Source organism: Argopecten irradians, chromosome 4, assembly GCF_041381155.1.
Source record: "Argopecten irradians isolate NY chromosome 4, Ai_NY, whole genome shotgun sequence".
NCBI classification, from domain to species: domain Eukaryota; kingdom Metazoa; phylum Mollusca; class Bivalvia; order Pectinida; family Pectinidae; genus Argopecten; species Argopecten irradians.
This window is the reverse complement of record NC_091137.1, coordinates 23,600,216-23,619,125: the sequence shown is the minus strand read 5'-3', so window position 1 is coordinate 23,619,125 and position 18,910 is coordinate 23,600,216. Positions and strand designations below refer to the sequence as shown.

The 18,910-nt window shown below is 48.4% G+C and overlaps 1 protein-coding gene across 1 annotated transcript in view; it reads left to right on the top strand.

Annotated features, from left to right (window-relative positions):
• The first annotated feature begins 235 nt into the window (after positions 1-235).
• Positions 236-18,910, top strand: part of LOC138321031 (uncharacterized) — a 30,750-nt gene continuing 12,075 nt past the window's right edge. Inside the window, exon 1 of the mRNA XM_069264421.1 lies at positions 236-431. Coding sequence (XP_069120522.1) covers positions 414-431 — 18 coding nt within the window. The 5' untranslated portion in view covers positions 236-413. The remainder of the gene's footprint in view (positions 432-18,910) is intronic.

The following is an 18,910-nucleotide window of genomic DNA, read 5'->3' as shown; positions in this document are numbered from 1 at the left end:
ATTTGTTAATAAAACATGGACATAAGTATAACATTTAGAACACTGATAATGCTAAGCGTGAATGTGTTTAGAATTTAGCTTCATAAATACGGGCAATTAATCACCGCTTCGAAAACAGGAGACTGACAAACACAGGGTCTTGGCGCATAAATACCGACTTATGATCACTTATGATACCATGAAATATATTACATTTTTAACAAATATAGATTACATAGGTCCTCTGCTCAATCCCCATGTGCACGTGTTGATGTCGTATACAGGTGTGCTCTATACTATGAATGCAGTTGGAAAAACATTAGCAATTTTGATATTTGGATTAAGGATGACTTAAACTGTGGATTTAAAGGAGTTTTATTCCTTAAAATGTCAGCAAGGATGTTTAACATTAATATTGTTTATTAAACAACGCCATGTCGGAGAGTAATTGGGTAAGCATTTCTAATATTGTATCTTATAATACATAATGTTATAGTGTATATCAACAGTAGACTATGATGAATCTGTAGTACATGTATTAGTATAACATAGCAGAAATGAAATAATGAAATAGCATTTTTATGTTAAATCAAGGTATTTCCTGTAAATGGTTCTGTAAATAAAATGAATTCAAAATACCTCATTGCAAACAAAATGAATGTGTGCATATAATAACTTGCGGGTAATATGTATATAAATATATACATATAAAATATATACATATAAAAAAAGTCATAAAAAAACATTAAAATCAAATGATCATGACTGTTAAAATAATTTTGTCAATTAAGCATCCAAAAAGTACCTTGTATTATCATAAGAAATGACACCATACCAAAACTAACCCCACTGTGCCACGATACCAACTATATACACTAATATCAAAGGTACCCCCAATATACAATTGTACACAGTACCACTCGGCCCCACTCTAACACTATCACAACACAATTGAAACGTCACCCCATAGTGCTAACGGGAACTATCACTATAAAAAGGTAGGGATGCCTATAGGGAATGCCGCCCTTAAATGTTTATAAGGCGTAAAGGGAAAAGACCTAACCAAACAACCATTAACCAATCAACCACTTACTCAACTGTACTACTACCCCACTGTACCACTACCCCACTGTACCACTACCCCACTGTACCACTACCCCACTGTACCACTACCCCACTGTACCACTACCCCACTACACCACTACACCACTACACCACTGTACCACTACACCACTGTACCACTACACCACTATACCACTACCCCACTGTACTACTACCCCACTGTACCACTACCCCACTGTACTACTACCCCACTGTACCACTACCCCACTGTACCACTACCCCACTGTACTACTACCCCACTGTACCACTACCCCACTGTACTACTACCCCACTGTACCACTACCCCACTGTACCACTACCCCACTGTACTACTACCCCACTGTACCACTACCCCACTGTACCACTACCCCACTACACCACTGTACCACTACCCCACTGTACCACTACACCACTGTACCACTGTACCAATACACCACTGTACCACTACACCACTGTACCACTACACCACTGTACCACTACCCCACTGTACCACTACCCCACTGTACCACTACCCCAATACACCACTACACCACTGTACCACTACACCACTGTACCACTATACCACTACCCCACTGTACTACTACCCCACTGTACCACTACCCCACTGTACTACTACCCCACTGTACCACTACCCCACTGTACCACTACCCCACTGTACTACTACCCCACTGTACCACTACCCCACTGTACCACTACCCCACTGTACCACTAACCCACTGTACCACTACCCCACTGTACCACTACCCCACTGTACCACTACCCCACTGTACCACTACCCCACTGTACCACTACCCCACTGTACCACTACCCCACTGTACCACTACCCCACTGTACTACTACCCCACTGTACCACTACCCCACTGTACCACTAACCCACTGTACTACTACCCCACTGTACCACTACCCCACTGTACCACTACCCCACTGTACCACTAACCCACTGTACCACTACCCCACTGTACCACTACCCCACTGTACCACTACCACACTGTACCACTACCCCACTGTACCACTGGCCCACTGTACCACTAACCCACTATACCACTACCCCACTGTACCAATACCTCACTGTACTACTACCCCACTGTACCACTACCCAAATGTACCACTACCCCACTACAACACTACCCCACTGTACTACTACCCCACTGTACCACTACCCCACTGTACCACTACCCCACTGTACCACTACCCCACTGTACTACTACCCCACTGTACTACTACCCCACTGTACCACTACCCCACTGTACCACTACCCCACTGTACCACTACCCCACTGTACCACTACCCCACTGTACCACTACCCCACTGTACCACTGTACCAATACCCCACTATACCACTACCCCAATATACCACTACACCACTGTACAACTACCCTACTGTACTACTACCCCACTGTACTACTACCCCACTGTACTACTACCCCACTGTACCACTACCCCACTGTACCACTACCCCACTGTACTACTACCCCACTGTACCACTACCCCACTGTACTACTACCCCACTGTACCACTACCCCACTGTACCACTACCCCACTGTACCACTACCCCACTGTACCACTACCCCACTGTACCACTACCCCACTGTACTACTACCCCACTGTACCACTACCCCACTGTACCACTACCCCACTGTACTACTACCCCACTGTACCACTACCCCACTGTACCACTACCCCACTGTACCACTACCCCACTGTACCACTACCCCACTGTACCACTACCCCACTGTACCACTACCCCACTGTACCACTACCCCACTGTACCACTACCCCACTGTACCACTACCCCACTGTACCACTACCCCACTGTACCACTACCCCACTGTACCACTACACCACTACCCCACTGTACCACTACCCCACTTTACCCTACTACCCCACTGTACCACTACCCCACTGTACCACTACCCCACTGTACCACTACCCCACTGTACCACTACCCCACTGTACCACATACCCCACTGTACCACTACCCCACTGTACCACTACCCCACTGTACCACTACCCCACTGTACCACTACCCCACTGTACCACTACCCCACTGTACCACTACCCCACTGTACCACTACCCCACAGTACCACTACCCCACTGTACCACTACACCACTACCCCACTGTACCACTACCCCACTGTACCACTACCCCACTGTACCACTACCCCACTGTACCACTACCCCACTGTACCACTACCCCACTGTACCACTACCCCACTGTACCACTACCCCACTGTACCACTACCCCACTGTACCACTACCCCACTGTACTACTACCCCACTGTACCACTACCCCACTGTACCACTACCCCACTGTACCACTGTACCACTACACCACTACCCCACTGTACCACTACCCCACTGTACCACTACCCCACTGTACCACTACCCCACTGTACCACTACCCCACTGTACCACTACCCCACTGTACCACTACCCCACTGTACTACTACCCACTGTACACTATACCCACTGTACCACTACCCCACTGTACCACTACCCCACTGTACCACTACCCCACTGTACCACTACCCCACTGTACCACTACCCCACTGTACCACTACCCACTGTACCACTACCCCACTGTACCACTACCCCACTGTACCACTACCCCTACCCACTGTACCACTACCCCACTGTACCACTACCCCACTGTACCACTACCCCACTGTACCACTACCCCACTGTACATACCACTACCCCACTGTACCACTAACCCACTGTACTACTACCCCACTGTACCACTACCCCACTGTACCACTACCCCACTGTACCACTACCCCACTGTACCACTACCCCACTGTACCACTACCCACTGTACCACTACCCCACTACCCACTACCCCACTGTACCACTACCCCACTGTACCACTACCCCACTGTACCACTACCCCACTGTACCACTACCCCACTGTACCACTACCCCACTGTACCACTACCCCACTGTACCACTACCCCACTGTACCACTACCCCACTGTACCACTACCCCACTGTACCACTACCCCACTGTACCACTACCCCACTGTACCACTACCCCCACTGTACCACTACCCCACTGTACCACTACCCCACTGTACCACTACCCCACTGTACCACTACCCCACTGTACCACTACCCCACTGTACCACTACCCCACTGTACCACTACCCCACTGTACCACTACCCCACTGTACCACTACCCCACTGTACCACTACCCCACTGTACCACTACCCCACTGTACCACTACCCCACTGTACCACTACCCCACTGTACCACTACCCCACTGTACCACTACCCCACTGTACCACTACCCCACTGTACCACTACCCCACTGTACCACTACCCACTGTACCACTACCCCACTGTACCACTACCCCACTGTACCATACCCCACTGTACCACTACCCCACTGTACCACTACCCCACTGTACCATACCCACTGTACACTACCCCACTGTACCACTACCCCACTGTACCACTACCCCACTGTACCACTACCCCACTGTACCACTACACCACTACCCCACTGTACCACTACCCCACTACCCCACTGTACCACTACCCCACTGTACCACTACCCCACTGTACCACTACCCCACTGTACCACTACACCACTACCCCACTGTACCACTACCCCACTGTACCACTACCCCACTGTACCACTACCCCACTGTACCACTACCCCACTGTACCACTACCCCACTGTACCACTACCCCACTGTACCACTATACCACTACCCCACTACCCCACTGTACCACTACCCCACTGTACCACTACCCCACTGTACCACTACCCCACTGTACCACTACCCCACTGTACTACTACCCCACTGTACCACTACCCCACTACACCACTACACTGTACTACCCCACTGTACCACTACCCCACTGTACCACTACCCCACTGTACCACTACCCCACTGTACCACTACCCCACTACACCACTACCCCACTGTACCACTACACCACTACCCCACTGTACCACTACACCACTACCCCACTGTACCACTACGCCACTGTACCACTACCCCACTGTACCACTACACCACTACCCCACTGTACCACTACCCCACTGTACCACTACCCCACTGTACCACTACCCCACTGTACCACTACGCCACTGTACCACTACCCCACTGTACCACTACCCCACTGTACCACTACCCCACTGTACCACTACCCACTGTACCACTGTACCACTACCCCACTGTACCCACTACCCACTGTACCACTACCCACTGTACCACTACCCCACTGTACCACTACCCATGTACACTACCCACTGTACCACTACCCCACTGTACCACTACCCCACTGTACCACTACCCCACTGTACCACTACCCCACTGTACCACTACCCACTGTACCACTACCCCACTGTACCACTACCCCACTGTACCACTACCCCACTGTACCACTACCCCACTGTACCACACCCATACCCCACTGTACCACTACCCCACTGTACCACTACCCACTGTACCACTACCCACTGTACCACTACCCCACTGTACCACTACCCCACTGTACCACTACCCCACTGTACCACTACCCACTACCCCACTGTACCACTACCCCACTGTACCACTACCCCACTGTACCACTACCCCACTGTACCACTACCCCACTGTACCACTACACCACTACACTACCCCACTGTACCACTACCCCACTACCCACACTGTACCACTACCCCACTGTACCCACTACCCACTGTACCACTACCCCACTGTACCACTACCCACTGTACCACTACCCCACTACACTACCCCACTACCCTACCCACTGTACCACTACCCCACTGTACCACTACCCCACTGTACCACTACCCCACTGTACCACTACCCCACTGTACCACTACCCCACTGTACCACTACCCCACTGTACCACTACCCCACTGTACCCTACCCACTACCCCTACCACTGTACCACTACCCCACTGTACCACTACCCCACTGTACCACTACCCCACTGTACCACTACCCCACTGTACCACTACCCCACTGTACCACTACCCCACTGTACCACTACCCCACTGTACCACTACCCCACTGTACCACTACCCCACTGTACCACTACCCCACTGTACCACTACCCCACTGTACCACTACCCCACTGTACCACTACCCCACTGTACCACTACCCTACCCACTGTACCACTACCCCACTGTACCACTACCCCACTGTACCACTACCCCACTGTACCACTACCCCACTGTACCACTACCCCACTGTACCACTACCCCACTGTACCACTACCCCACTGTACCACTACCCCACTGTACCACTACGCCACTACCACTACCCCACTTTACCACTACCCCACTGTACCACTACCCCACTGTACCACTACCCACTGTACTACCCCACTGTACCACTACCCCACTGTACCACTACCCCACTGTACCACCACCCCACTGTACCACTACCCCACTGTACACTACCCCACTGTACCACTACCCCACTGTACCACTACCCCACTGTACACTACTACCCACTGTCACTACCCCACTGTACCACTACCCACTGTACCACTACCCCACTGTACCACTACCCCCCTACTGTACCACTACCCCACTGTACCACTACCCCACTGTACCACTACCCCACTGTACCACTACCCCACTGTACACTACCACTGTACCACTACCCACTGTACCACTACCCACTGTACCACTACCCCACTGTACCACTACCCCACTGTACCACTACCCCACTGTACCACTACCCCACTGTACCACTACACCCCACTGTACCACTACCCCACTGTACCACTACCCCACTGTACCACTACCCACTGTACCACTACCCCACTGTACCACTACCCCCTACCCCACTGTACCACTACCCCACTGTACCACTACCCCACTGTACCACGTACCACTACCGTACCACTACCCCACTGTACCACTACCCCACTGTACCACTACCCCACTGTACCACTACCCCACTGTACCACTACCCCACTGTACCACTACCCCACTGTACCACTACCCACTACCACTACCCCACTGTACACTACCCCACTGTACCACTACCCCACTGTACCACTACCCCACTGTACCACTACCCCACTGTACCACTACCCCACTGTACCACTACCCCACTGTACCACTACCCCACTGTACCACTACCCCACTGTACCACTACCCCACTGTACCACTACCCCACTGTACCACTGTACCACTACCCCACTGTACCACTACCACTTACCCCCACTGTACCACTACCCCACTGTACCACTACCCCACTGTACCACTACCCACTGTACCACTACCCCACTGTACCACTACCCCACTGTACCACTACCCCACTGTACCACCACTACCCCCCACTGTACCACTACCCACTGTACCACTACCACTACCCCACTGTACCACTACACCCCCCACTGTACCACTACCCACTGTACATACCACCCCTACACTGTACCACTACCCCACTGTACCACTACCCCACTGTACCACTACCCCACTGTACCACTACCCCACTGTACCACTACCCCACTGTACCACTACCCCACTGTACCACTACCCCACTGTACCACTACCCCACTGTACCACTACCCACTGTACACTACCCCACTGTACCACTACCCCACTACATACACTACCCCACTGTACCACTTACTACTACCCCACTGTACCACTACCCCACTGTACCACTACCCCACTGTACCACTACCCCACTGTACCACTACCCCACTGTACCACTACCCCACTGTACCACTACCCCACTGTACCACTACCCCACTGTACCACTACCCCACTGTACCACTACCCCACTGTACTTACCACTACCCCACTGTACCACTACCCACTACCCCACTGTACCACTACCCCACTGTACCACTACCCCACTGTACCACTACCCCACTGTACCACTACCCCACTGTACCACTACCCCACTGTACCACTACCCCACTGTACACCACTACCCCCACTGTACCACTACCCCACTGTACCACTACCCCACTGTACCACTACCCCACTGTACCACTACCCCACTGTACCACTACCCCACTGTACCACTACCCTCCACTGTACCACTACCCCACTTACCACTACCCCCCACTGTACCACTACCCCACTGTACATACCCACTGTCCACCCCACTGTACCACTACCCCACTGTACCACTACCCCACTGTACCACTACCCCACTGTACCACTACCCCACTGTACCACTACCCCACTGTACCACTACCCCACTGTACCACTACCCACTGTACACTACCCCACTGTACACTACCACTACCCCACTGTACCACTACCCCACTGTACCACTACCCCACTGTACCACTACCCCACTGTACCACTACCCCACTGTACCACTACCCCACTGTACCACTACCCACTGTACCACTACCCCACTGTACCACTACCCCACTGTACCACTACCCCACTGTACCACTACCCACTGTACCACTACCCCACTGTACCACTACCCCACTGACCACTGTACCACTACCCACTGTACCACTACCCCCACTGTACCACTACCCCACTGTACACTACCCCACTGTACCACTACCCCACTGTACCACTACTGTACCACTACCCACTGTACCCACTACCCCACTGTACCACTACCCCACTGTACCACTACCCCACTGTACCACTACACCACTACCCCACTGTACCACTACCCCACTGTACCACTACCCCACTGTACCACTACCCCACTGTACCACTACCCACTGTACCACTACCCCACTGTACCACTACCCCACTACCACTACCCCACTGTACCACTACCCCACTGTACCACTACCCCACTGTACCACTACCCCCACTGTACCACTACCCCACTACCCACTACCCACTGTACCACTGTACCACTACCCCACTGTACCACTACCCCACTGTACCACTACCCCACTGTACCACTACCCCACTGTACCACTACCCCACTGTACCACTACCCCACTGTACCACTACCCCACTGTACCACTACCCCACTGTACCACTACCCCACTGTACCACTACCCCACTGTACCACTACCCCACTGTACCACTACCCCACTGTACCACTACCCCACTGTACCACTACCCACTACTATACCACTACCCCACTGTACCACTACCCCACTGTACCACTACCCCACTGTACCACCCCACTGTACCACTACCCCACTGTACCACTACCCCACTGTACCACTACCCCACTGTACCACTACCCCACTGTACCACTGTACCACTACCCACTGTACCACTACCCCACTGTACCACTACCCCACTTACCCACTACCCCACTGTACCACTACCACTACCACTGTACCACTACCCCACTGTACCACTACCCCACTGTACCACTACCCCACTGTACCACTACCCCACTGTACCACTACCCCACTGTACCACTGTACCACTACCCCACTGTACCACTACCCCACTGTACCACTACCCCACTGTACCACTACCCCACTGTACCACTGTACCACTACCCCACTGTACCACTACCCCACTGTACCACTACCCCACTATACCACTACCCCACTGTACCACTACCCACTACCACTACCACTGTACCACTACCCCACTATACCACTACCCCACTGTACCACTACCCACTGTACCACTACCCCACTGTACCACTACCCACTGTACCACTACCCCACTATACCACTACCCCTACCACTACCACTACCACTGTACCACTACCCACTGTACCACTACCCCTACACTGTACCACTACCCCACTGTACCACTACCCCACTGTACCACTACCCCACTGTACCACTACCCCACTGTACCACTACCCCACTATACCACTACATCACTGTACCACTACCCCACTATACCACTACATCACTGTACCACTACCCACTGTACCACTACCCCACTGTACCACTACACCACTACCCACTACCCACTGTACCACTACCCCACTGTACCACTACCCCACTGTACCACTACCCCACTGTACCACTACCCCACTGTACCACTACCCCACTGTACCACTACCCCACTGTACCACTACCCCACTGTACCACTACCCCACTGTACCACTACCCACTGTACCACTACACTGTACCACTACCCCACTGTACCACTACCCCACTTACCACTACCCCACTATACCACTACATCACTGTAACACTACCCCACTGTACCACTACACCACTATACCACTACATCACTGTACCACTACCCCACTGTACCACTACACCACTATACCACTACACCACTGTACCACTACCCCACTGTACCACTACACCACTGTACCACTACACACTGTACCACTACCCCACACTGTATACCACTACACACTGTACCACTACCCCACTATACCACTACCCACTGTACCACTACCCCACTGTACCACTACACCACTGTACCACTACCCACTGTACCACTACCTACCACTACCACTGTACCACTACCACTACACACTGTACCACTACCCCACTGTACCACTACCCCACTGTACCACTACATCACTGTACCACTACCCCACTATACCACTACATCACTGTACCACTACCCCACTATACCACTACCCACTGTACCACTACCCCACTGTACCACTACACCACTGTACCACTACCCACTATACCACTACACACTGTACCACTACCCACTACTACACTGTACCACTACCCACTGTACCACTACATCACTGTACCACTACCCCACTGTACCACTACCCACTTACCACTACATCACTGTACCACTACCCCACTGTACCACTACACACTGTACCACTACATCACTGTACCACTACCCCACTGTACCACTACATCACTGTACCACTACCCCACTGTACCACTACACCACCACTACCACTACCACTACACACTGTACCACTACCCCACTGTACCACTACCCCACTGTACCACTACACCACTGTACCACTACCCACTATACCACTACACCCACTGTACCACTACCCACTGTACCACTACCCCACTGTACCACTACCCACTGTACCACTACACACTGTACCACTACCCCACTGTACCACTACCCCACTGTACCACTACCCCACTGTACCACTACCCCACTGTACCACTACACCACTGTACCACTACACCACTGTACCACTACACCACTGTACCACTACCCCACTGTACCACTACCCACTGTACCACTACCCACTATACCACTACACCACTGTACCACTACACCACTGTACCACTACCCCACTGTACCACTACCCCACTGTACCACTACCCCACTGTACCACTACACCACTGTACCACTACCCCACTGTACCACTACACCACTGTACCACTACCCCACTGTACCACTACACCACTGTACCACTACCCCACTGTACTCACTACCCCACTGTACCACTACCCACTGTACCACTACACCACTGTACACTACACTACCACTGTACCACTACCCACTGTACCACTACCCCACTGTACCACTACACCACTGTACCACTACACCACTGTACCACTACACCACTGTACCACTACACCCACTGTACCACTACACCACTGTACCACTACACACTGTACCACTACACCACTGTACCACTACACCACTGTACCACTACACCACTGTACCACTACCCACTGTACCACTACCCACGTACCACACACCACTGTACCACTACCCCACTGTACCACTACACCACTGTACCACTACACCCACTGTACCACTACCCACTGTACCACTACACCACTGTACCACTACACCACTGTACCACTACCCCACTGTACCACTACACCACTGTACCACTACACCACTACTACCACTACACCACCACTGTACCACTACCCACTTGTACCACTACCCACTGTACCACTACCCCACTGTACCACTACACCACTGTACCACTACCCCACTGTACCACTACCCCACTGTACCACTACCCCACTGTACCACTACACCACTGTACCACTACCCCACTGTACCACTACCCCACTGTACCACTACACCACTGTACCACTACCCCACTATACCACTACATCACTGTACCACTACCCCACTGTACCACTACCCCACTACACCACTACATCACTGTACCACTACCCCACTGTACCACTACCCCACTTTACCACTACCCCACTGTACCACACCCACTGTACCACTACCCCACTGTACCACTACCCCACTGTACCACTACCCCACTGTACCACTACCCCACTGTACCACTACCCCACTGTACCACTACCCACTTACCACTACCACTGTACCACTACACCACTGTACCACTACCCCACTGTACCACTACACCACTGTACCACTACCCCACTATACCACTACATCACTGTACCACTACCCCACTATACCACTACATCACTGTACCACTACCCCACTGTACCACTACACCACTTACCACTACCACCTGTACCACTACACCACTGTACCACTACCCACTGTACCACTACACACTGTACACTACACCACTGACCAACCCCACTGTACCACTACACACTGTACACTACCCACTGTACCACTACACCACTATACCACTACACCACTGTACCACTACCCCACTGTACACTACACCACTGTACCACTACCCCACTATACACTACCCACTGTACCACTACACCACTGTACCACTACACCACTGTACCACTACCCCACTGTACCACTACCCCACTGTACCACTACCCCACTGTACCACTACCCCACTGTACCACTACATCACTGTACCACTACCCCACTGTACCACTACCCCACTGTACCACTACACCACTGTACCACTACACCCACTGTACCACTACACCCTCACTGTACCACTACACCACTGTACCACTACCCCACTAACCACTACATCCACTGTACCACTACTACTGTACCACTACCCCACTGTACCACTACACCACTACCACTACACTGTACCACTACACCACTGTACCACTACCCCACTGTACCACTACACCACTGTACCACTACCCCACTGTACCACTACACCACTGTACCACTACACCACTGTACCACTACACCACTGTACCACTACCCCACTGTACCACTACCCACTGTACCACTAACCCACTATATCACTACCCCACTGTACCACTACTCCACTGTACCACTACACCACTGTACCACTACCCACTGTACCACTACCCCACCACTGTACCACTACCACCACTGTACCACTACACCACTGTACCACTACACCATTGCACAACTACCCCACTGTACCACTACACCACTGTACCACTACCCCACTGTACCACTACCCCACTGTACCACTACCCCACTGTACCACTACACCACTGTACCACTACACCACTGTACCACTACCCCACTGTACCACTACCCCACTGTACCACTACCCCACTGTACCACTACCCCACTGTACCACTACACCACTGTACCACTACACCACTGTACCACTACACCACTGTACCACTACACCACTGTACCACTACCCCACTGTACCACTACACCACTGTACCACTACACCACTGTACCACTACACCACTGTACCACTACCCCACTGTACCACTACACCACTGTACCACTACCCCACTGTACCACTACCCCACTGTACCACTACACCACTGTACCACTACCCCACTGTACCACTACACTGTACCACTACACAACTGAACCAATACACCACTGTACCACTACACCACTGTACCACTACACCACTGTACCACTACCCCACTGTACCACTACCCCACTGTACCACTACCCCACTGTACCACTACACCACTGTACCACTACCCCACTGTACCACTACCCCACTGTACCACTACACCACTGTACCACTACACCACTGTACCACTACCCCACTGTACCACTACCCCACTGTACCACTACACCACTGTACCACTACCCCACTGTACCACTACCCCACTGTACCACTACCCCACTGTACCACTACCCCACTGTACCACTACACCACTGTACCACTACCCCACTGTACCACTACCCCACTGTACCACTACCCCACTGTACCACTACACCACTGTACCACTACCCCACTATACAACTACCCCACTGTACCACTACACACTGTACCACTACACCACTGTACCACTACAACACTGCACCACTACACCACCGTACCACTACCCCACTGTACCACTACATCACTGTACAAATACCCTACTGTACCTTTACACCACTGTACCACTACCCAACTACACCACTATACTGTACCACTACCCCACTGTACCACTACACCACTATACCACTACACCACTGTACCACTACACCACTGTACCACTACACCACTGTACCACTACACCACTGTACCACTACCCCACTGTACCACTACCCCACTGTACCACTACACCACTGTACCACTACACCACTGTACCACTACACCACTGTACCACTACCCCACTGTACCACTACATCACTGTACAAATACCCTACTGTACCTTTACACCACTGTACCACTACCCAACTACACCACTATACTGTACCACTACCCCACTGTACCACTACCCCACTATACCACTACCCCACTGTACCACTACCCCACTATACCACTGTACCACTACCCCACTGTACCACTACCCCACTATACCACTACCCCACTGTACCACTACCCCACTATACCACTACATCACTGTACCACTACCCCACTATACCACTACCCCACTGTACCACTACCCCACTATACCACTACCCCACTGTACCACTACCCCACTATACCACTACACCACTACCCCACTATACCACTATACCACTACCCCACTGTACCACTACCCCACTATACCACTACCCCACAGTACCACTACCCCACTGTACCACTACCCCACTATACCACTTCCCCACTGTACCACTACCCCACTATACCACTATACCACTGTACCACTACCCCACTATACCACTACACCACTATACCACTTCCCCGCTGTACCACTACCCCACTATACCACTACCCCACTGTACCACTACCCCATTTTACCACTACCCCACTATACCACTACCCCACTATACCACTATACCACTACCCCGCTGTACCACTACCCCACTATACCACTACCCCACTGTACTTCTACCCCACTTTACCACTACCCCACTATACCACTACCCCGCTGTACCACTACCCCACTATACCACTACCCCACTTTACCACTACCCCACTATACCACTGTACCACTACCCCACTATACCATTACCCCGCTGTACCACTACCCCACTATACCACTACACCACTGTACCACTACCCCACTGTATCACTACACCACTGTACCACTACCCGACTATACAACTACCCCACTGTACCACTACACCACTGTACCACTACACCACTGTACCACTACCCCACTGTACCACTACATCACTGTACAAATACCCTACTGTACCTTTACACCACTGCACCACTACCCAACTACACCACTATACTGTACCACTACCCCACTGTACCACTACACCACTATACCACTACCCCACTATACCACTACCCCACTGTACCACTACTCTTTGGTACTTACCTAATGTATCCTAATGCGCCGCCAACCTAATCTACCTATTTAATGTACCACCTTCCTAATGTATCTCTTGTTAACATTACTCTAATGTCCTACTGCCCCACTGTACCCTTACCGTAATGTAACCCACGTCTCTCGTCCCGTTGGAATTTATTTTAATTATTCAGTCCTAAATTCAATACTGACAGCTAGAGTTAGTATATTATAATGTTTTTAATTTTCGTCCTTAATAGGAATATGGTTTAAATATAGATGACTGAAAGCTGATAGCTGGTATACCCAGACATGTGTACACATTTCATGTGTATACACAGTGTTGTGATAAAATTTGTGCTATTAACCTTGAAAGAAAATTCATGGGCAAGGTTCAGTGAATGACGGCACACGTGAAAACCTCAAGTGGTTCTATTTTTAGTGTTCCTCCATTATGTTTTTTAGCTATTGGGTCACTTAGGAACTTTCTAAAGTACTGTGCTTTTTGAGCCCGTGTAACAAAAAATAAGACAATTTATTCATATTTTATAAGCAGCATCATGCTGAACGTGTTCACCCACTTTTACGTAAGTAAGGTTATAACTCTTTCGTAACAATTTAAATAAAACACCGTCGATCAATAAATAAATGGTTATTTTCATTTACTTCAAACTCTCACCACGTTAATCGATAATAGCCTTTAGTAAGTACAGTACGTTCGACCTATTTCTGACACAACAATTATGATGTATGGCCGCTAATAAGATTTTTTTTACATAAGATAGGGTCAATAGATAACAATATAATTTATCGTTATAAAAAGTTCAAACTTTAATTGAATTATGATAAATAAATATCAGTCTATTTTTAAATGTAATATTTTACCTAGTTATAATCATTTAAGTGTAAGTAAATTCGATCATAATATCTATGATGTTATTTTATATAGCCATGCCATATCTATGGAAAAACTCATTTATTATATATTCGACCTTTGTTTGGTTTATAGATTATTTACATTGTATGTTTTTAAAGAATGAAAGCTTATCAGCAAGAATAATTGACATTCATTTTTATGATAGTTCAGTTATCAGAACATTAGATATTAGCCTACCGGTAGTTGATAATAACTTTCAAGCTGTTAAAGCTATTTCGTAATGTGTGGCATGGAACTCGGTTAGGAACCTGTACATGCATACTGATATGTATAATATATTGATTGCTCGAACAGAATCTAATTTCCACAATATTTTGGCATGCCTCAGACATAACGATTCAGTACCCATGCACCTTTGGGACAGTCAACACTTATATACGTGTGTCCGTGTATACATTATGGCTCCCGACATGTTTAATTTGACATTAGTTCATGTGTACGTATATAACATTTGCAGTAACCTCAACTAAGCTTTGACCTAGATAGCTATTGTGATTAACGAGCAAACGCATTGACCCAGTCGTGTATTTGAGGTCAACTTGTGTATAGTGCGCTTCTCCACTTTGACACGTTTTCCATGCTCACGTTTTATCAGAGACACGTGATTCTCCTGAAAGCCGTTCACAGCAAAACACGTTACAGTGCGTCACGTTTTCACAGGTTCGGAACCAATATTACGTCTGTTTTTGTTTTACTGCCATTTAGGTAGCTACGTGTGACAGTTATACATTATTATACATACCTACCCTATTCACAACGTTTATCATATTCAATTGGAATCATGTGGTTCTATCAAAGAAAGGATAACATATTGTACCGAACCTTCGAAGGTTTTTGAAAATATCATCGGCATAAACACATCTTTGGATGTGGCGAGTTTTGATAGCATTATATATACGATATACATAATGTAGATTATGCATTGCAATAGATAAGCATATGAAAGCAAATTCTGACGAGAGCGTCTCTCCGTCATCAACAAACTTTGCCTCATGCGCAGGAACAAGCTAAAGATAACGATCGCTGTACTACACAGACCGCGAACCTATTGTAAAATAAAATCGGTTATGGGCGCTGCGCGTATCTTATAGAAAGTCGTACGTTTATAATACATTCGAGATGTTCATATTCTCGACAAATAGTATTGCTTGGATTAAAAAGAAATAATTTTAAAACAACAAATTTCAGATTTCTTAAAATTTCCAACAGAAATCTGATTATTTTCTATTATTAAAATGACAAGAAATCTAATATTGAAATGACAAGAATTTTTTATCCAATATTAAATGACAAGAAAATATTTTTGTATATGCCAAACTCATATACTGGTATGATTTCCAAGATTCTTTAGGCATTTAAAGATTAATAATATTTATTCCAAAGGCAAACACAGCAGAAATGAGAAATGTCCTTGTTATTTGATAAATCTAACTGCTGCTTTGAATATATGACCTAAATACATTTAAAGGTGTGTTGGTGAATGAGCTAGAAACTGTATATAATATACGCAATTGTTGTTATTGACGTTTCCATAGTAACTGTTATCTTCACCAGACCTGCTGTGAATGACCAACACTTGGGTTGAATCTACTACGGTGTTGACGGAATACGATATGGTGAAAATGCCATACAAAGCGTTGTTTCTGGTAACATTATACCGACCTTACCGAATCACTGCTTACCTTTGTAAATAATGGTGATAAAATAATCATAATAATTTTGTTTTGCATAAAATCAGGAATTTATGTACAGATGTTATTTACGAAAAGACATCCTAGAAATCAAATCTTTAAACGCAGTCAAGCGATATGAAGTCTTCATTTCAGGTCAAATTGTAAAAAAAAGAAAAAGAAAAAAAAGAAAAGAAAAAAACAATAAGCAAAACAAAGCAAAATAAGAATTCAATTTAATTCTTTATTGTAATTCTACGACAATATAAACAGCAGACCAGAAACAATAAGCTGACCAAACATAAGGTTTATACTGGGTGCAGGCCAACTCTCCTCAGTCCAAGGGACTGTTTTATGAACAGGCAAGACTGTTGTATAAACTTGAAATTATCGATGGTTAGAACGATAGCTAACTTATTCACGTCCGATAGATCTTTATTAGAAAATTGGAAGTATGGATGGCATATTTGAGTCTGATGTTTCGAATGATTTGACAAAATCATCTTCAATTTCATTGCATAATAATTATATAAAAAACCGCACAAAATAAATGAATAAATACAAATCAAAAACAAAAAAACCCAAACAAATAATGACAAAACATAACAAAAAAACGTGACTTTCCTTCCTAAATAATGATGATACAATCTTTATTTAGATGAAATATAATTTACAATATGACCCTGTGTCATTATGTATAATCTTAATAAATAAGAATTAAAATACATTTTTATCAAAATGCAAAATATGGTTGCTCCGACAACATGATATACGGTAAAATATATGCCAGATACAACACTAAAATTGTGAAAACAAATCCTTTAAATATCTATGCATAAAAACAGCAACACTGGTGACATTTCTAATATTCTCACACAATACGAGTAGGCAAATGAACGCTTAA